This window comes from Cygnus atratus, chromosome 3 (genome assembly GCF_013377495.2).
Source record: "Cygnus atratus isolate AKBS03 ecotype Queensland, Australia chromosome 3, CAtr_DNAZoo_HiC_assembly, whole genome shotgun sequence".
NCBI classification, from domain to species: Eukaryota; Metazoa; Chordata; class Aves; order Anseriformes; family Anatidae; genus Cygnus; species Cygnus atratus.
Genome location: NC_066364.1, coordinates 30,977,931 through 30,998,419, shown reverse-complemented (window position 1 = coordinate 30,998,419; position 20,489 = coordinate 30,977,931). Strand labels below are relative to the sequence as shown.

The 20,489-nt window shown below is 38.0% G+C and overlaps 1 protein-coding gene across 1 annotated transcript in view; it reads left to right on the top strand.

The window, feature by feature from the left end:
* The window catches only part of LMBRD1 (LMBR1 domain containing 1), a 78,410-nt gene that overhangs the window by 45,794 nt on the left and 12,127 nt on the right, over positions 1-20,489 (top strand). The window contains exons 10-14 of the mRNA XM_035543019.2: positions 9,228-9,292; positions 10,056-10,158; positions 11,317-11,421; positions 12,661-12,810; positions 13,752-13,830. Coding sequence (XP_035398912.1) covers positions 9,228-9,292; positions 10,056-10,158; positions 11,317-11,421; positions 12,661-12,810; positions 13,752-13,830 — 502 coding nt within the window. The remainder of the gene's footprint in view (positions 1-9,227; positions 9,293-10,055; positions 10,159-11,316; positions 11,422-12,660; positions 12,811-13,751; positions 13,831-20,489) is intronic.

Sequence of the window (20,489 nt, the reverse complement as noted above, 5' to 3'; positions counted from 1 at the left end):
GTGCCACCAGCTTGGATGATGGGCTCAGCTGTGTCCTGCAGTTGGAACCAGCTGTGTCCAGCAGAAGGCAACTCCTGGCCTCTTCTCACAGAAGCCACCCCTGCAACATTCCACTACTAAAACCTTGCCACTCATACCTTATACACCAACATATTGTGTTTTCTGTCATTTTGTTTTGAAGCCTGTGTGTGCAGATAAAATGGTGTATGTAATGCATGCACATGTAGGACCTAGTCCATACTAAAGAAGTGTCAGCAATTTTCAAAATGAGTTTGTCTGCATAGATGCATTTACAGAAATGAGATTGACATCTTGTGGAGAAAAATAGATACAACACTTCGAATAGATTCCTGTAGGCTAAGGCCTGTTTCACTATTAAGTCTAAGTTGCGTGACTGACAGGTTGTGGAAAAAAACCATGTCTAGCTTGATGCATCTTCCAGGTGTATCTGCTTGTCTCGTGGTTAAGAAAGAGGGGATTACAGAGGTGTTAGAAACTGAAGAGAGGAATGGAAATAGAGACCTGGAAGCAGTACCCACACTTAGTGTATGTCTGATAAAAAGTAGCTCTAGCATCTTTGATCATATAATTGGAACATGATTTGCTTCAAAAGCAAAATATTTAAAAAAAAAAAAAAAGACATGGATTTATGGATATCCTTACCTTGGATTATAAGGGATGGAATAGACTTAATCTTGTATTAGACCTTTGCTACCCTGATTATTTTTGTCTTTAACTTGATTGGCTATAGCCCTTTTTCTTTCATCTTGTTGCTTATTCTTTAAAATCTGTGACATTTTCCTTGTTCTTTAACTTATTTTCTATGGCCAGAAGAGCTCTTTCCTGTAGAGAGGACATGAAAAAAGTAGTTACTTGGGGGCAGAGAGGGCACAGTGAACACATGTTGAAGATTAATGTGTAACTACATCTGACTTTTTTTTTTTTTTAGAGCTTGCGTTGTGGCTAACCATAAGGTAGTTAAGAACAGTTAGGAGTGGTGCAATATATTAAAAACAACATATGATAAGGGGAATGTAAAATGTACTATTGTGTTATTGCCATGGCAAATCCAATTATTTTTTCTCAAGCATGTGAAGATAGGAAGAAGAGAACAAAGAATTCCATAGCTGTCAGTTGATTAGTTAAAATTACATGTAGCCAGCAAAAGTGAGAGATGTTGACAAGAATATATGCATTTGGAATGAGCATCTTGCGAAGTAATTTCTTGATCAATAGTAAGCTGGATATGTAGAACTTCAACCCTGATGCTTAACTGGTGCAAAAGAGACTCTTACAGTGTCAAAGCTTTCATCTTGGTCTTTTAATCTTAGTTGACTTATGTATATACCTGGTTTAAAAGAAAATAAAAATAAAAATAAAAATAAAAGTACTTCTATGGAACAGTATTGACATAAAGTATTTCTTGCCAACTGCAGGTAGTAATTTTAGTATGACTTTAGTCTGTACTTTGTAAGGATGAGGGGGGCTATGAGCAATTTGCTCTGCCACTGCTATTGTTAATTCTGAGTACCAATGGAAACAGGCTGAGATTAGTCGGACAGAAGCTTTCAGTATAAAATTCTTAGTGGAGTTATCTTTCAATGATAACTTAAAAATCTAGATTAAACCCTTTTGAATAAAAGATGAATGTAACTATTCTGAATCAACGTGAACAGTTTGTGTAGTTTCTTTAACTTCTAACATTAACCTTAATTTTGCGAAATGCGTTGGTTGCATGTAGTGTCTGTGGGACTTGAATAATTCATTGTATTCTCATGGGATAGTGTACGATACCATTAGCTACTTACGGTCAGGATAGTATTTCAGTGTCTTATTGTTCTTGTGGTTTGAATCGTTTGGTTTTTTTTACCCTCTCAGTGAGTAGCTGACCTAAGAATCCAAGACTAAAAAAGTAGAGCTGAAGTTTAGTAGTTCTTCCTGGCAAATTTTAACTTGGAATAAAACTGTGCTATGAAGCATGTTACAAAGCGTGTGTTTACTTTGACTTTTCCTAGAGCTGTCCTATGAAAGTGATAACACCCATCACCTTAATAAACATCTCAACTCTTGCACAATTGTTTTACTTGTTACTCTAATAGTATTTGAATTGCCTCCACACACATGTAACTTCTGAGTGGCTCAGTTGGTGGCTTTATGAATCATAGAATCATAAAGGTTGGAAAAAAAACTCCAAGATCATCTGGTCCAACCATCCCCCTACCACTGACAACACACTAAACCAAGCGCCACGTCTAACCTTTCCTTAAACACCCCCAGGGACGGCGACTCCACTACCTCAATGGGCAACCCCTTCCAATGCCTGACTGCTCTTTCTGAGAAGAAATGTCTCCTCATTTCCAACCTGAACCTCCCCTGGCGCAACTTGAGGCCATTCCCTCTAGTCCTATCACTAGTTACCTGTGAGAGGAGGCTGACCCCCAGCTCCCCACACCTTCCTTTCAGGTAGTTGTAGAGAGCAATAAGGTCTCCCCTGAGCCTCCTCTTCTCCAGACTAAACCACCCCAGTTCCCTCAGCTGCTCCTCACAGGACTTGTGCTCCAGGCCCTTCACCAGCTTTGTAGCCCTTCTCTGGACACGCGCCAGGGCCTCGGTGTCCTTCTTGTAGTGAGGGGCCCAAAGTTGAACGCAGCATTCAAGGTGCGGCCTCACCAGAGCAGAGTACAGTGGGACGCTCTCCTCCCTGGTACTGCTGGTTACGCTGCTCCTGATACAAGCCAGGATGCTGTTGGCCTTCTTGGCCAGCTGGGCACACTGCTGGCTCATGTTCAGGTGAACATTGACCAACACCCCCAGATCTTTTTCCTCTGCACAGCTTTCTAGCCACTCTGTCCCAAGATGAAGAGAAGGAGATCTTTCTATAGTCATATATAATACTTCTGATCAATATAGAAGTGCAGAAAAGCCTCTCAAACCTCAGGAGGAACTACTTGCATCAGTTACTAGATGTGGAGAGTGCTATCTCTGCTTTGTTTTGGGTTGTAGACCCTTGCTGGGATTGACAGACTATAATGACATGCCTGGGAAAAACACTTAGTTTCAGTGTGTTGTTTGTTTTTTTTTTTTACAGTATTTATTTAGTATTTACATTCAGACTTCTCTAATAATAATTGTATAGTGTCTTCGTACACTCTTGCTTTAATTATTTTGTTAGAGCTAAATATCTGGTAGTAGTATGTAGTTTGTCAAAGTCAAAACTTACTTTTTTCTGAAGAGTGTATTTTCTTTGACATGGACCGAAGTAAATTTTGCAAACTACATTTGTTTTACTCCAAGCTGTATAAAAATATATCAAACTCAGAACAGAATGTCCCAAGTTGGAACGGCCACACAAGAATCATAAAGTCCAACTCAGACATGAAGCTGCTAATTTTTCAATTCACTTAAAAACAAGACACCTAGAAGATCGCAAAGATGTGAGTAGGGGACAGCATGGGGTTATTAAGTGAAATCAAACTATTCTAGTTTCTTCCTACAGAATCTTACCTTTCATGTAGATAGCTAGTCTACTCCTTCTCCTTTCTTTATCACACTTTCATCTGATATTCTGAGCAATGAGAGATTTTTTTTTCTTCTGGATAGATAGAGAAACTTTAAGGAAAAAATTACAGAGCATGTGGTTAGGTTTGCTCTCAGTATGTGAACAAAGTTGTGAAATGTGGAAGTCTGCTCAACAATGGTAAGTTTTGAGTACTGCATTGGTTTTTCATGGGGGACTTAAAAACATTTCTGGACTGAAGCGATGTCTGAAGTGAGCAATAATAGAAAATAAGTGCTCAGTTTTGAAAATGAGTTCCCTTTGTGAGCAGAGCAAACAAACTCAAGTGCCTTATCTTAAGCGGGGACTTAAAGCCATTTTCATCAGTCCAAGTACATGGAAGGTGCTACAAAGAGAACAGTGTTCTCTTGGTGAGTAGAAAGTGGCACATGTGAACTCAGGAAGGGAGATACAAACTGTTCTTCTGTCTAATCTTAAGGACATAAGGACTTTTTGTATATATAGATGCTTCAGTTTCTCTACTTGTTGCTGAAGGCCTTCAGAGAAGTATTAAGTATGTGTTATTGAGGGTGGAGAGTCAGGTTATTCCTCTTGAATCTGTTCTGTTCCTTTTTTGTGGGCTTTTGATCTTTCACCTCTCTCCAGAGAAGTGAAAAAGGGGAAAGTAGGCAATTGCTGTGCAGGGCTTTGGGTAACACCTGTGCTGGCGATGTGCTTGTGCAGAAAGGTGCTGTCATGAGTCAGTTCATCTGCCTCAAGGAGGTGATGTGGCTAAACTGACAGGCTTTCTTCCTGCAATCACAGCTGTCTTCTAAATCGGAGGCTGAGAGGATAACAAGCAAGAGGTGTGACTATTCCATGTCCTAAGCTTATATAGTGATAACTGTAAAACTTAGGCTAAGCAAAATACTTAGTACCAACAATATTTTTTTAGCCTTTTTCCCAGGGTACCTGACACATTGTGGAAAGTAGGTTGTGTCATGGCTTGACTCAGTTTGCTAGCAGATGCCCAGCCAGCTGTTCCCTCACTCTTCATGAACGGGATATTGGAGGAAATAAGGTAGGAAGACCTTGTGGATCGAGATAAAGATAGGGAGATCATGTACCAGTTACCATAATGGGCAGGACAACCTTGAGGAAAAATAATTTAGTTGCTAATTAAAATAGATTTGGAAGGCGAGAAAGACAGCACTCCACTACCCACCCCCACCTTTTTCCAAGGTTCAGCTTCCCCCCTTCATTTCTGACTCCCCTGTGGCACAGGGGGATGGGCAGTGCAGTTTAAAACATCTCTTCTTTGCAGCTCCTTCATCCTTATTGTCTTTTCCCTTTCCCATGTAGGACCACCCCACCTCTTACCAGATAGCAACCCTACAGCCCCCCCACTGCCAGCACCTTGTCAGGTAAACCTAATCCAAATAGCAGTTCTTACCTGTGAGAAATCCAGCTTTGTTTCTTGGCCAGTGTAGCTGTTCAATAACACTGCATTTCTGTGCTACTACTTTTCTTTATTCTGCTAATGGATACCAGCTCTGAGAGGATGACTGCTCCTTTAAATTTTCATTTTGCTTCATTGTTGCTTCAAAGTCATGGAATAGCTGTAACAAGATGACTTGCAGTTTCTTTTTTTTTTTTTTTCTTCACCAGAAACAATTAGGCAGGCAAGTATTCTTTTAGTTTTTTTTGGAGGGGTATGCTTAGCAGGTGGTCACACCGGCTCAAAATGAACTGAGGCCTAACTTCCATGATCATCTCAGTAACATTTTGTAATTATCCAGGGATGAAATGGCTTAGCTTGACTGACTTCTGAGAGTAGGGATAGGAGGCAAAGAGCTCACTGCATAACTCAAAGGGTGATAATGGGGGGAAGGTTTAGGTAGTTGAAGGGAGATACTAAGAAAAATGGTGTAAACGGAACACGAATAATGTCAGAAGAGCTTAAGCTTGTAATTTGATTATGTACAGTTGAAGTAGAAAAATACACTAATTATTAATATTTCTAAGTCATTTGCTCTGGTTTATTACACTAGAATACAAGTCAGCTTTCCGCCATGACCTGGAAGTGGCACACTTTTACTATTGAGACGTGCCAATTTACACGCTTTTGTCTTGTTTTTTATTTATCCATATCTCTTTAATGCCATATGTTCAAATGTAAAAACAAAGCTTTGAATAAACCAGTTCTTACTGTCCTCTGCTTCAGCTGTTTCCTTATATGCTAGTGTAGAGGCTTCATAATACAAAGATGCCAAAGGGACTTATTTCAGGGAGCAACATCAGTTGTAGTAGCGAGTGTTTCTGCTCATTGTCTTTGTAATGTCAGCAGTGTTGCCAAAAAACAGTGAACCACATTTTTATGCGGTTACTTGACTTGTAGATTCGGAAACCCAAGCAGACACAGCTGATCAAAATGATATAAGTGCAAGGCAGCAGGTCTGCAACCTGCTCTTCAGCAAATGTTTTGAGTACGAGTGGGGATGGGGTTTGTGTTTTGTAGCTGAGGGATTTGGGGAAGTGGTCTGGCAATGGAGCAGCTCTGGTAATAGGGAAATGGTAACATAGCTTGAGTTGTGATTGCCTTGAGGTCCTGCTTTCAAAAGAACTATGGAGTATGAAGAAATCTCATCTTGCATTGGAAGTTTAAACTTCTCTTTAATGTAGATTGAGGGTTGCTTTTTTTCCTTGAGTAATGACCTTCCTAAATTCCTCTGTGTGCTATTTGGCTGAAACTTAGGCTTTTTGTTTTTGCCTGTTCTCATATTAAAAGCTTTTTAACACCCATTGATAAATAGTCCAGTTATAAGAACAGGAGGTTTGTTTTAGTCCTGTCCTTTGCTCTGAAGTCGAACATGTTCTCAGGGATTTGGATTCCTTCTCATTTGTGCTGTAACACAAAGATTAAAACACTTTGTGAATTTTCATGGATGTATCTAAAATCTTTTTAAGAGATTCTAGTTGGCTTGAACTAGTAGACAACAGTACAGTTATATCCCTGGAACACTGTCTGTAGAAGACAGATCTGTCTTTTGTACAGGTGACAAATAAAAGGCAACAGTGAGCATATAGCTTCAACTGCAAGTTTTTTCTAGCTTGTCATAGGCTGCGGGGAGGTAAGGGAGGAAAGGAAGGACTTACTCTTTCTGTTCTCCAGATACAAAATGGAACTCAACTGCAGGATGCTTTAAATGTGACACCGTCAGGTTGATCTCACTTGATAAGACTCAGATCAACTGCACATGTTGTGAGCTCAGCTATTAGTCTGAGTGTTAGTATTCTTTTATTCATCAGTTATATTTTGGTTAATAGAGTAGAAATAGTCTTGATTGGCCTGTCGCCAGTTATGAGGAGAATCTAGATAACCCAAGGATATCTTCTGTGAAAGGCCTAAGTCAATAGATGCTTTGAAATTGTGTGAACATAAGCAGTTTGCAATTAATATCAACCTATGGCTCAGTCGTCTTAATAGCACTGTAGAAGCATAGGATGAACTAAGGCAGAACAAAGGTCTTTAAGTTTGAGATAGAAAAGGCTTTGGATTTGAGGTTAAAACAGGAAGAAGAGTGCTTTTTTAACTGCTTATCCACTTTTAAGAGTGTAATGAAATGCATTATTTCAAAACACGGGCATATCACAGAATTGTAGGGGTTGGCAGGGACCTCAAGAAATCATCGGGTCCAGCCCCCCTGCCAAAGCAGTTTCCTGAGAGCAGGTTGCCCAGGTAGGCGTCCAGACGGGCTTTGAATATCTCCAAAGAAGGAGACTCCACAACCTCCCTGGGCAGCCTGTTCCAGTGCTCCGTCACCCTCACCGTGAAGAAGTTCTTTTGCGTGTTGGTGCGGAACTTCCTGTGCTCCATTTTGTGGCCATTACCCTTTGTCCTGTCCCCACAAACCACTGAGAAGAGGTTGGCCAAATCCCTCTGTCTCCCACACTTAAGGTATTTATAAACATTGATGAGATCCCCTCTCAGACTTCTGTTCTCAAGGCTGAACAGAGCCAGATCTCTCAGCCTTTCCTCATAGGGGAGATGCTCCAGGCCCCGTATCATCTTTGTGGCTCTCCGCTGGACTCTTTCCAGGAGATCCCTGTCTTGTTTGTATATACCAGAGGAGTTACGGATACCTGTCTACTGTTTGTAGTTGGCAGAAAGTAATGAAGTAATATAAGGTTAAGACACCTGGTCCTAATTGTTTTTAAACATCTGTTTCCTGTCCAGCTAACACACAGTGGGAGCTTGCTGTGGACGGGTATGATCTGAGAAACTTCTGTTCTTAGTTAGTACATCGGGCAGTTTTCTATTGGTGATTCAGATTGCCCTGTGCAAAAGCTTGCCAAAAGCTGCCTAACTCTGACTTCAGAAACAGTAGCTGGAGCTGATTCAGTTATAGTGGTCCTTATTAGTTGTCCGTGCTTAGCTATGCTTATGACTCGTTGGCTAAATAAACATAGCAGATGATTTTTTTTTTGTTTGGTTGGTTTTTCAAATTCTCGAGTACAGTATCCAGCCCAAAGAAGGGACAAATGACTCCTCTTGGGCAGCTGAAGGGGTGTGGAAGTTGTTCTAGAACCTTCTCTAGAAGAGAGGCCTTTATCTGGCTATTGTGATATGGTCACGGTAATCTCATCTGTGTTTGTCCATGAGTGATTAAGATATATTTTAGATTGGTAGCTTTTTAAGTTGAATCTACATATTCCTGAAGCTCAAGTGTCTTTCTTCCTACCTTGGTAGTTCTAAGCATCTTATTTTTTTTTTCTGGTCCATTCTGAATTCGTCACGTCACTTCAAAGGTAAATTTCTGGGTAACTTAAACCTTTGAGTCAAAATACTTTGAAAGCTGCTTTCTGTAACTTGAAGCTTGAAACTTACTTTGAAATAGTCAATACTGCTTACTAACTGAGGACTTGCAGATAGAAGCAAGATGTGGAGCTGGTATTTAGGCTGATTTACTTGAGTTTTATGTCAGCCCATCCAACTGATTTTGTCAGTGTTACTAAGTTGCTCTGCAGAAGGGAACTCTTGATTGGGAAAGGTGAGTTATTCCTTGTAAGTTCTGCTCAGGTTGTTTTCTGTTGAAAGGAGGTACACAGATGTGGTAGTGTGGCCATGGAAATAAATTCTAATTTCCCTTAATTAAACCCAAATACATGCATATAGTTAAGGTTTTCCATTTTATATAGCAAGTATACGTAGTGTGTTCTGGTAAATGCTGTGTTCATTTAACATCTCATCTGTGTTCTTAGTAGCACATTTGACTTGTACGTAGAATTTACAAGGGCATGTAGTGATAGGACAAGGGGTAACGGTTTTAAACTGAAAGAGGGTAGATTTAGATTAGACACTGGGAAGAAATTCTCGTGCCAGGGTGGTTGGACCAGGTGATCTTTAAAGGTCCCTTCCAAGTTAAACCATCCTGGGATTCTGTGAGATGTACTTCAACACTTGGTTCTGAGTTTAGTATATCCACCAGACAAAGAGGTGGTTCTCATCTTAGGTGATTATCTTTTAGAATGCTTGACATAAAACCTGTTTAACTAAAGAAGCATTTTGTTAGCGCTTCTGTCAAGTCCTTACCAAAAAGTTATTTTAAGCATGTTTGAGCTCTGATCTGGTCCAAGATCATTAGTCCTGTATTGAAACTTAGACAAGTTTTCACTTACTGTATCATCTGCAGGCATTTTAAGTTTCATTGTAATGTATCTTTGCTTCTAGATTGTGTGGGGAGTATTCTTCATCATCGTGGCACTGCTTTTCACTGTCTCTCTCTTCTTGTCAAAGTAAGTACATTTCAGCACTTTTTATCCACTTGAACTATGTACTTTCTCTTCTAACATCAAAGTCAGTTCAGGGGTGGTTTGCTTCAAGAGTCAGCACATTGCTTTCCTATGGTATGTTTCCATAGCTAGTGCTGGTTTTCTCATTGTAATAATTGAAATTGAACAAAATGTGCTAAAACAGGTTCAAAGAAGGATGTGGTTCAGCTTGGTTAACTGCATGCTGCTTAAAGCAGTTCTGATGCAGCAGGGAAATTAAGGATATACTTCAAGAAAGCTTAATTCAGACTGTAGAAGTATTTTGAGTGCTTGAGTGAATCTAAATGTGTAGGTACTCATTGGGCTGGGTAACAGGTGCTTATCCTTGCAGTAAATGACATATATAATGCATTATCATGTGCATTGTATTGTAATTGTTTCATGGAATTGAAAGCGATTTAGAGAGCTGCAAAAGTGGTGATTTCAGTGAAGGTTGATATTTAACCAGTAGTCTCAAATGTTGGCTTCTTTAATTTTTCAGACTGGGCAAATAAACTGTTTCCAAACTAGGGAAAAAATAAAGTGGCAAGGAGATGCAAAAATCAATGTACCTTTCCATAGAACAAGTGCAATGAGTGTTGTAAAACAGCATGTGTCTATATAAGTACAGAAAAGCTTTTAATCTTTGGTTTTAGTTCAGCTTTTTTTGACCTGCCTTTTATAATTGAACTGAAGACAAAGTTCTTGGAGAACCGTAATACTTACCCTTTTTTTTTAATTACCACAGTTTAGACAAGGCTCTACATTCAGCTGGCTTCGACTCTGGATTTATAATTTTAGGAACTAATCTGACTAATCCATTGAATATGCTGTTACCTGTTCTTCAAACAGTAAGTAAATGAGTTGGTGGTGTACAGATATAAGGATGGTTCTTTTTTTTTTTTTTGCTAAGTTGCTAAAAGGCAAACTACATTTCTAAAGTGATTTATTAAAAGAAAATTCTCTAGATGCATGTTCTGTAAAAGCAAGGTGACTTCCTTGTCAGTGATCTGTTTTACTGATACTGATGTGAAAATCTTGGGTGGATTGAAGTCAGTTGCTGTAGGAAAGCAGTGCGTGAGGCTATTTTGTATCTGAAAATGTGATGGTGAAAATGGTCAAGTGTGACACCAGTTGTTATGCACAGAATAAAACCATTTTTTTTCTCATGCCTACCTAACATTGAATTTGTTTATGTGCTTAATAGCTTATTACCCTTAAGTGCAGTAAATGCACTTTGGGTTTTAATGTTATTTTTACCCATTGAAAAGATACACTACAGTCTGTGTAGTTACATACGTTACAATTATGCATTCCTCTTTGAAAGAAAACCTACATTAGAACAAACATTTACTAACTTCAGTAGAGCTGGAATGCAGCATGGCCACATAGAAATTTTGCGAACAGTAGTGGGTAAGCTAACAAAAGGAAAAGCTGTAATTGTAAGTTAATGCTTTACCCTCCCCTAGCTGAGTTCTTTCCACCTTCTCAGTATAATGGGTTGGTACGAAGCGTTGTTTATCCCATGGTTTCAAAAACGATTAAACACTTCAGTTTGTAGGTCAGTAGGAAGAGCAGTGTTCAGCAGCAGTGTTCTGTCTAGCTGTTCAATCACTTTTTATATGCAAGCATTTTCAGAAATAATCACAAAAAGAATGCCCATGTAGTTCTAAGATGATTTGTGCTGCTGCGGATTTTGTTCTGACAGTGTATTTTAAAGAATCAGGTATTTGGCCTGAAAATGTGTAACATCTCATTCAAAATTAAGGCATGTTTAAATTAAGAAAAATGCTGAGTTACTTTCACAAACTAATGGTGTAAGCTCTCGTAGCAGCCAGCTATACTAGCTCTAGTTGGAGCTAGCTATATAACTTTTAAAGAGAATGTCTATTACTACCTCAGATACTACAGGTAGAAACTACTTAGTTTGCTTTCATTGGGGGGAGAGCTTGTTTTCTAATTTGAAGGCTGTATTGTCATTTGAACTACTTGTATGCTTCTTGTTTTAGGTTTTTCCACTTGATTATATTCTTATTACAACTATTGTTATGTACTTCATTTTCACATCGATGGCAGGGATTCGAAATATGGGTATATGGTTCTTCTGGATAAGGGTAAATATCGCTTTGTTTAAAAATGTGACATTGAATATGTTTTATAAATAGTCATTATTTATGTACTGCTTTATAAATACAGGGATGCCACATATAAGTGTTGTTTGTATATGTAATGACTGTTAGAAGCATAATGTACAACTCATAATATTTTTGAAAGCTACTCTGTTTTGCAGAGTTATTAGACCAAAGCTGATAAGTGTGATAAGCAGTGCAGTCAGCTGACCCCTGTCAAGTGTGAAACGAGTGCCACTTTGGCTTCTGCCTTTAAGTTGAAGCAATATGATTCTGATACAATGGAAGTATTAATGAATTTCTTGGTCAAAATAAGAAATGTGCAGTCAGTAAGGCTTGGCTTGCTTTTTAAGTGGGAAGCAAGGTTTTCTAACTTGGTAAGAGTACATTGATATGGCTTATCTAAATATATGATGCAAATAATATTACAAAGCTGTTTTTTTCAAATACAGTGTCAACAGTATACCAATCATACCTATGATCCTTGGTTAATATTTCCCTGCTTCTGCCTTCCCTGCTTTCTTTACCATTGTCAACCCTTCATGCAGTGATGCCCCAAAATTGCGAACACTGACACTGAGTCCAGGCAGTGAATTATGGGGCTTGCTGCTAGTTTTGGTCTTCCATCATTTACCCTTCAGCTGCTGGTTGCTTTCTCCTTAATATGGCACTCCAGCTGAACCTGTGGGGATCACAGGAATAGAGTAGTATCTACAGGTAACAGCAAGGGATTATTGCACAGGAAAGTGGAAAAGATGCAACTGTATGGCACACAAGTTTTCTCAGTGCCTGGGGTTATAATCTCATGATTCCCTTCTCTGGTTTTAGATCTGATCAGAGAGGTAGTGATAGATGACATCTCACCTTAACCAGAGGACACAACATTATTTGACAAACCAAGGCAGGGCTTGATATCAGTGATAAGCAACACTATTTAAATCTTGCTACTAACTGTTTCAGGAAGCTTCCTCATCTATAAATTTTCTGGGTCATTTGTACAATTGTAATAGTTAAATAGCTGTACTTAGAACTTCAGGAAAATATACCTGAAAGCCTGCTTTAACTCACTGGAATTGAGTTGCTGGAGGAGAATTTATAGCAGCCTCCCACTTCTGTTGAGAGAATTAAACCTGTTACTTGGATTAAAGAGAAATTTAAGAGTTAAAAAAAAAAAAAAACACACTTGAATTTCAGTTGTTAATATTTGTATGTTTTCTGTTTTAGCTGTATAAAATCAGACGAGGAAAAACTCGACCTCAGGCACTCTTATTTCTCTGTATGATACTTCTATTGATAGTTCTTCATACAAGTTACATGATCTACAGTCTTGCTCCTCAATATGTAATGTATGGAAGCCAAAAATACTTGGTACAGGTGAGATGTAACATGCTGTGTGGGGGTTGTTTTTAAAAAATAAGCATGCTGTTTACAATGACTGAAAGCCAGACTCACTTTCAGTTTTAAAAGATTTGTTAGCCAGGATTTTTCAACTACTAGTAGGTCTCTTGGTACTGCACAAGCCAAAAATTGGCTGTACTGTATGTAATGTGACTTAATTCCTTGAGCATCTTCACACAGTACAAAACTTTGAATATTGCTTCACTTCTTTTGATAATACAGCTGCTAGCTTCCACTGGGCTCTGTGCTGATATGCTTAGGTTGCTGAGTGGCTAGGAAGCGTTGCTATTCCACAGTTGCTGTCTTTATGTGTATATTTATGAGAGATGACAGATACAGCTTTATACAGTACAGGATAATCAAAAACAAGCTGAGCATGTACTGATTAATCAAATTTTAGGGTCACTTTTTAAAGCTGTAATGCAGTTTGAGACACTAACAGGAATGTTTGAGGTTTTCAGTAGTTCACTTGCAGCATAATCTTTTTCTTCCCTGGATATCTAATTATATTGGATGCTATCATCTTAAACCAGAATAAAACTGGATTCGGTATCATTATTCAAGCCTAACAATTCCATAGTGTCTTCATCACCAAAGATGAATTCCAAATTATGTTTGAAAAATTAAGATTTAATTTTGGAGATGAAGTTCTTATTTTGCATGAGTTTTCACAAGCTGTTATTTTTTCTAAATGAAAGCATACTTAAAAAATTCATATTAAATTACTCTTAAATGATAGTTTACTTAATGCATTTACTGTTAAAAACCTTAATCCTTCTGAATGTGTAAGAGGTTAGTCAAAGCCTCTTCTATAAATCCAGTTATTTATTGAAAGGTGTTTATTTGAGAGACTATCCTTGTGTATGGAATAATACTACGATAGACTGGTGTGCTAATTTTGCATATTTATAATGCAGAGTAATAAGACAACTGATGGCCAGCCAGGGAATGTCACAACATTTGTTTCTAAAGACTGTGATGCAGATGCACCTGAAGGTAAGATGAATTAATTTCTTGCGTTTCCTATGTTGTACGTGCATGCTGAGCCGTAATAAGCAGCTTAATTCTTTGTTGACTTTGAATTGCTTTGGTGTAATATGAAGCTTTGACATATAGTTACGTTCAGAAAATTCATACTGACAGATTATTGAATTTGTTTAAAGAAAAGATTGGTTTTAGTAGAATCTGTGTACAACAGGGCATTGCAATTAACTTTTAAAGTCTACCATTTACTTCAATATGTATGTAGAAGACCTTAAAAATAAACCCTAGGCACTGAATAGCTTAGTATCTGAAATACTTTAGTGTATACTTACCATACAACATGTGGAGAAGTATTCTGTCAACATTTGTAATGTACTCAAGAAAATTAAGATCTGAATTTCTCAGTGTGAATTTACAGATGAGAATTCTGCAATTTTTATTAAGATGTAAGTACAGGCTATTCCTAGAGCAACAATACCAGAGGAACTAGATGTCTTAGGCTATTGTCCTGTAATCCTCTTAATTTTAATCTATTCCCTCTGACATCCAGTGTAATACTTGCTCATCTGTTATTAACCATCCCTTTTTGACTTGCTGTTTGGGCAGAAGCTGTGCCATGGGTGATTTGGAGCTGTGAGCAATGACTAGCAAGCAGATCAATAATGGTGGAGCTTTCCCTGACTTTCCATTTTTGCAGTCCTTAATGCTGAATTTTTTGAGACACTTTGTATAGATTTTGTTCCTCTTTGAAACTTGGCTAAAGCTGCGAATTTCATTAAGAAACCAAGCTAAATGAAGTCATAGTGGATTTTTTAATGTTGTCTTCCCTTCTGCATATAAATAATTCTTAAACCATCTGACTTGCACTAGTCATTTCAATACTGATACTGCCATTTAAGGCCACTATCAATTTTTATTGATTGCCTTGGTCTTTTGTTTAAAAAAAAAATTGATCTCAGCAAAAGATTTATGGCCTTCGGTATGGTCCAGATTTTTTTCAAGTTGAAGCTCTCAGTTGCTTTCTCTGGCAAACTTTCAGCTTCTCTGTGTAAAGAGAAGTTGAATTATACGTGCCTTAGTGTACTTATAAAAAGGCTTGACGGTGTCTGTAATTGTTAAAATAGATAAATACCTGTCTTGTATTCTAATCTTTTCATTCTGTAACTATTGAACCCTGACTATGCTCCTAGAAGACTTGAGCAACTCCTCAGCTTCTCTTCCCGTTTGTGTGTGTTATGGGAAAGATACTTAATTTTAAACATTTTGTACTAGTGGAGTTAACTGGACATAAGTTCTTTGTTCCCAATTTTTCATGTTGTAGTCTGTCTTTTGCAGGATGGTTCCCTTGTATTTACACTTGTCGTCAAATTTAGTATGTAGATGTTGCTCTTATTCCTTCCTGGTGGTTCACACCATCTACCATGGAGGATGGATTTTTCTCCCGTCTCCCCGATACTTCATCCCCCCTTCTATTTTTGATGGCTGCTTTTAGCCATAATGTAACGTGTGAAGTGTTGTGTTTTTTAAGGAATGTGATAGCTCAACTCATATTTAAGTTGCCATGTTGTTGTGATTAGAAATAGAAGCTCTTCTGTGGCAAAGTTCGGAAGAGTAAAATCAGTCATCTTTCAATATGAGATCACTTTGAGGAAGCTATGCAGATCATTTTTTTTTCTAAACATCTTCTAGTCTTAGCAAATATTTTTTGGAAGAAGAATGTACTCATTGTCATCACTGAGCTCATTAGTCTTCACTTTCCTGGGAGAAATTCAAGTGGTCTCATTTTCACAGACTTTGCTGCTTAATTGAAGGAAGTGAGGTTGGACTGAGAAATAAATTTCCTAGATTCCACCTGCAGTTGATGGTACTTTAAATACTTCCTGTGATTTTTTTCCATAATTTTCTTTGAGAGATGGAAACAATATAGCTGGTGCCTAAAGCTTGTCTTCTGATGGGCTGAATGCAAGAATTGGCTTGTGTAAATGATGACTTCGATTTGCCATTGTTAACATGCATCATGTTTGCCTGCTTTAATAGAAGAGAGGTGGCAAAGGTATTGATATGCTGTCTTATGCTAGCCTTGTATAAGTAGAAGAAGACAGATGGATTTTTGTTAAATGTGAATGTTAATGCGATCAAAAGGCTTTAGTGGAGTTCTGTATCTATAAATACTGTCAGGTTATGATCTTTTAATACAAGAAAGAAAAATTTCTTCAACTTTAATAAATAAATGTTTAATGAAAACCGTTCATTCTTTCATCCAGTCACTTGGATGGACTGTGTTAGGAAGGTGAAATGTAGTACTTGCCTGCAGAGTACCTGCCATTTTTAGTACCTGTTAATGAAAATTAATTAAAGAACTGTTGTGGATCCTACTTCTCTGCTCTCTGATCAGCTAGGAGATGCTGTCAGGTGAAACATACTGAAGGTAGGAACTAGGTTTTAAATGTAATTTCTCTTCTTTATAAGGATATTAGATGCATAGTGAAAACAGATGCAACTAACTTGAGAGAGGGTGGCCAAGCACTTGTGCTTTTTATTGACCTCTTTGGTGTTAGGGTTTTATCTTATGAAAACCACTGAACTAGAACTAAATGCAAATATTGATTTGTTTTCTCAGCACTTACTCTATTTTGTTTTGTTTGAACTGAATTCATTCTAACTGGTGTTTTTACTTAAAGCTATGACCTTTTAATAACACTGCTGATTGATGAGCTTATAGCAATCAGCTCAGTGGTATCGAGTACTCAAATACTGTAGAGATGATCTCTACTATAAGTACACTTTTTTCAGAGATGGTAGAAGAAACCTCGTCTGATATTGTTATGATAGTTATAGCAACTAATACTGGAAAACTTTGCCATTGTTGAAACTTCAGTATTTAATGGGGAGTGTTAACTGTATGCTAGTATCAAACCAGTGCTCAGTTTGAAAGGGAAGGTTACATTTTCTGAAGAAACATCAGGCAGTTAAAATACAATTTTAGTATTAAAAAATCCTTTAGATACTTAGGGTTAAATATATATTTCATGATTTTTTTAGTATTTTTGTCTGCTTTCATGCACTAAACCTTGTCATTATTTCCTTCTGGTATGCAGGAGGTGAGTCTGCTTTATGCTGAACGCCAAAGACCATGATAGCACAAACTACAGGAAACAGACAAAACAGAAGCCAAAAAGTAATAGAGCAGGCTACATCTCTTAACTCAAAATACCTTTTCTTAGTTGCACTTTAATAACTTACAAAAGGCTTGTGTTCCGATTCATATGGACTTTTTTCTTGTAAAGTTTGAAGAAGTCTTTGGAGTGGCAAATTTCCTATAAGCGAAACAAACATTAGTTCTCAGTGTTTGATACAGTTGGGCAAAGTTCTCACTTGATTGTTTTCGGGGAGTATTGCTAGCCGAAGTGCTGGGTTCATAGTTCAGCTGAGCATAAGGTCGAGCGAAGGAGGTTCAGTTATGTGGTGAAGAACTTTGCAGTTGGACTAATGCACTGAAAAACTGGTATAGGTTTAGCTAAACTGGTTAACAGGACTTCATGTAAGTGAACAGTGACTCAACTGAAAGCCTTTACCTAGGACTTTTCCCAACCTCCACTGTGAGATCTTATAAACAGTATTTGTCTCTTTCTAGGTTAAAAATCACAGAAGTGTTTTTATAATACGGGAAGCATCATTCACTTTAAATGTGTACCAGACTGTGAATCCTCCTGATCTGGATTCTTTTTTGCTTAATTGGAAAAATTAGACTTATCTGAGGTTTGTTGAATGCTGGGCACAGTGCTGAACCTTTTCCATAGACCTGCATTGACTTCAACTGTATATAAAGCAAGAAAGAAAAAAGGTTATATCCATTTTTTAAGGATTAATCTGAGCAGGATTTCCTGTATTAAATGGCAGCTAGCAGCAGTAGCATTTAGTTCCTACTGTGCCGTGGCATTGTTCTTATCTCTGGAAGATGACTTCTCCTGTTTAATTGTTTTGCTTTTTTTTCTTAACATACATCATGAGAATATTCTTTACCACATGACTATGTACTTTTACAAAAAGGTGGTAAACCACCCTACCTGTAGGGTTCTGAATATCATTCTTACAGAGCAAGAAGGTACAGCTTACTTAAACTATTGCACTGTGTAGGAAGTCTGTACCTATCCAATGAAAATACCTGGAAGCTTCTGCCTAGGTGTGGCATGAGATGTACCACATCTCTGCTGCAGAAGATTTTACATCTGTTAGGCACCCATACAGTACTTGCCAATCATACATCTTATTGTATTTTTATTATCTGAAATGCACCATATAACTTATGACACTTTTCTCGTTAATCATTTTACAATACTGTAAATCATCAGAACTTTACTATAAAAAGCACGTCAGGTTGCACCAGGAGAGGTTTAGATTGTGTATCAGGAAGAGTTTCTTCAGGGAAAGGGTGGTTATGCTGTGCCAGGAGGTGGTGGAGTCCCTGCCTCTGGAGGTATTTAAGAGACTTGTGGATGTGGTGCTTAGGGACGTGGTTTAGTGGTGGATTTGTAGTGTTAGGTGGATGGTTGGGCCTGATGATCTTAAAGGTCTCCTCCAATCCAAATGATTCTATGATTCTTATAGGACTGTGCTGTTTTCTGGAAGTCAATAAATGCAAGATCTCAGGTTTTATTTTAGCCTGAATAAAGACTAGATTTAGACTTTACTCAAGTTATAAAGGTGACGCACATTTGAATGCCAAAACAGGAACATATTCTGTTTCTCTTTAAATAGAGAAATCTAGGAGACATGTAAAGTGAATGTTCTGGGCAACTTGCTTGTGCTTTTAATATTAGCACTTCTGTAGTAAGCATCTTAAGACCATAGATTGCTATTTCCAAACGCTTGTTTTAACTGAATTGATTTGCAGTTATAAAAAGCTCCACAAAAATCCTAAACTGGGCTTTTAGCACAGACTGTTATCCTTTCCTGTTACTTTTCTGAATGACCTTGCCTAGTACTTAGTCCTGAATCTCCACTTCTAGCTAACACTGTTGAAGTTCTCCATAATCATAACAACTCAATAAATGAGTACAATGGTGCATGTTTGACTCCAGACAGCCCAATATAGCAGCTGTACATGGTGTGAACAGCTAAGATTCCCTTTTTTTTTTTTTTTTGCATTACACTGTTCATTGACACAGTCACAGAAACACAAACACCTACACCTTTTTTTCTGTACCTACCACTGTTGAAAGATATGAGCTGCTCTGAACTACCTCTTCTTTCCCTCCAAGAGATCTTAACTGGAAAGCAAAAAGGCCGTGGTTACTAAATGTTCTGAACTGTTAAATGGAGTTCAGTAGTAAAGCAACAGCATCTTCTTGGATCAACATCTTAACTCTGTCTGTTGGATTTAAGTCCAGCAGTAAAGTGAGATGCTCTGATGTTATCAGTATTTTGGAGTAAGAGTTAAAGCTCCTTAAAAATGATTGAGGAGGATGTGCCTATTCGTAAAAGGAAGTAAGGAACCCAGTGTGAGTACTCATTTGAGTAAGAAACCTACCAACAATGTCTACAAAGTGATCCTCTAAATAAAGGCAGTACTTCTTACCGAGGCATCATATCTGGTCTCTGTAAATGACAAAAGCCACCAAATCTTTTTATAACTGAGAATAAAACACATTGGAAACATTCAATGAAATGCTGGGAGCTGCTTCTGCTGGTCTAATCAAATCCATCTTCTTTTATTTTGGTATAGACAGCTGACAAATTCATATCATAACATGCTCAAGAACAGCCATACAGGAAAAAATAGGCAGCAGGCTGTTACTGCAGCTGATGAAGCTACATACAGATGTTTCCTGTCCGTCTTTGAATAAGGATTGCCCAATAGACTTAGAGCACCTTCATGAATACACCCTTTCTATTACAGTGCCTAGGACCTGTGGTCCTGCAGCCAGACTGGATGGATGACTGAAAAATAATATCTGAACTATGAGAGAAGAATATGACTGGAGTACAGTCAAATGCATCGTAAATTCTGTGTGTAAAGGAGAGAGAAGGTGGGAAAGAATGGGAAGCCATTGTTTTGAGAGCATCGTTAGAGATAAAATCACTCATTCACATCCAAACTTTTATTTAAAAGAATTTGGCATCAGATCTTTCAAGTTTGACTCTTTAATGATAGTCATAACTGGTTTTGTTCTCCAGAGAATAATTAAGGAGTTCCAGCACAGAAAGTTGCACTGCTTTGTGAAATGCATCTGAGTATTAACCAGCTATAAATTCTTCTAAGGACTAAAGGAGTATTCCATGTGAGGATATTAAGAGGTCAAGATCAATCTGTTAAAGTTTCTTCTTCCTCCCCTTCCTCCAAAGCCTTTTCCATATACCTGTATCTCAGGAAGGGGAGGGAAGAGGGAGGTGGGGCAGTTGATCCTTCAGTTACGCAGGACAGGCATACTCTTTCTAAAGTGGTCAGCTGAGGACAGTGTGAAGTGGAAAGGACATGATGTGAGGTTAACATTGAAGGCCAGGTGCTGTAACGTAGTTTCAGGAATTCTGAACTGTTGTAAGCTGAAGCTTATGCAAAGCAGATGCTGGAAAAGGAGATAGGTGGCTAATGGAAAGTGGCTTGATTAAAGTGAAACTGATATTTTGTCTATTAGTTGCTTGCTTTCTGGAATCTTGCATCCTTATTCCTC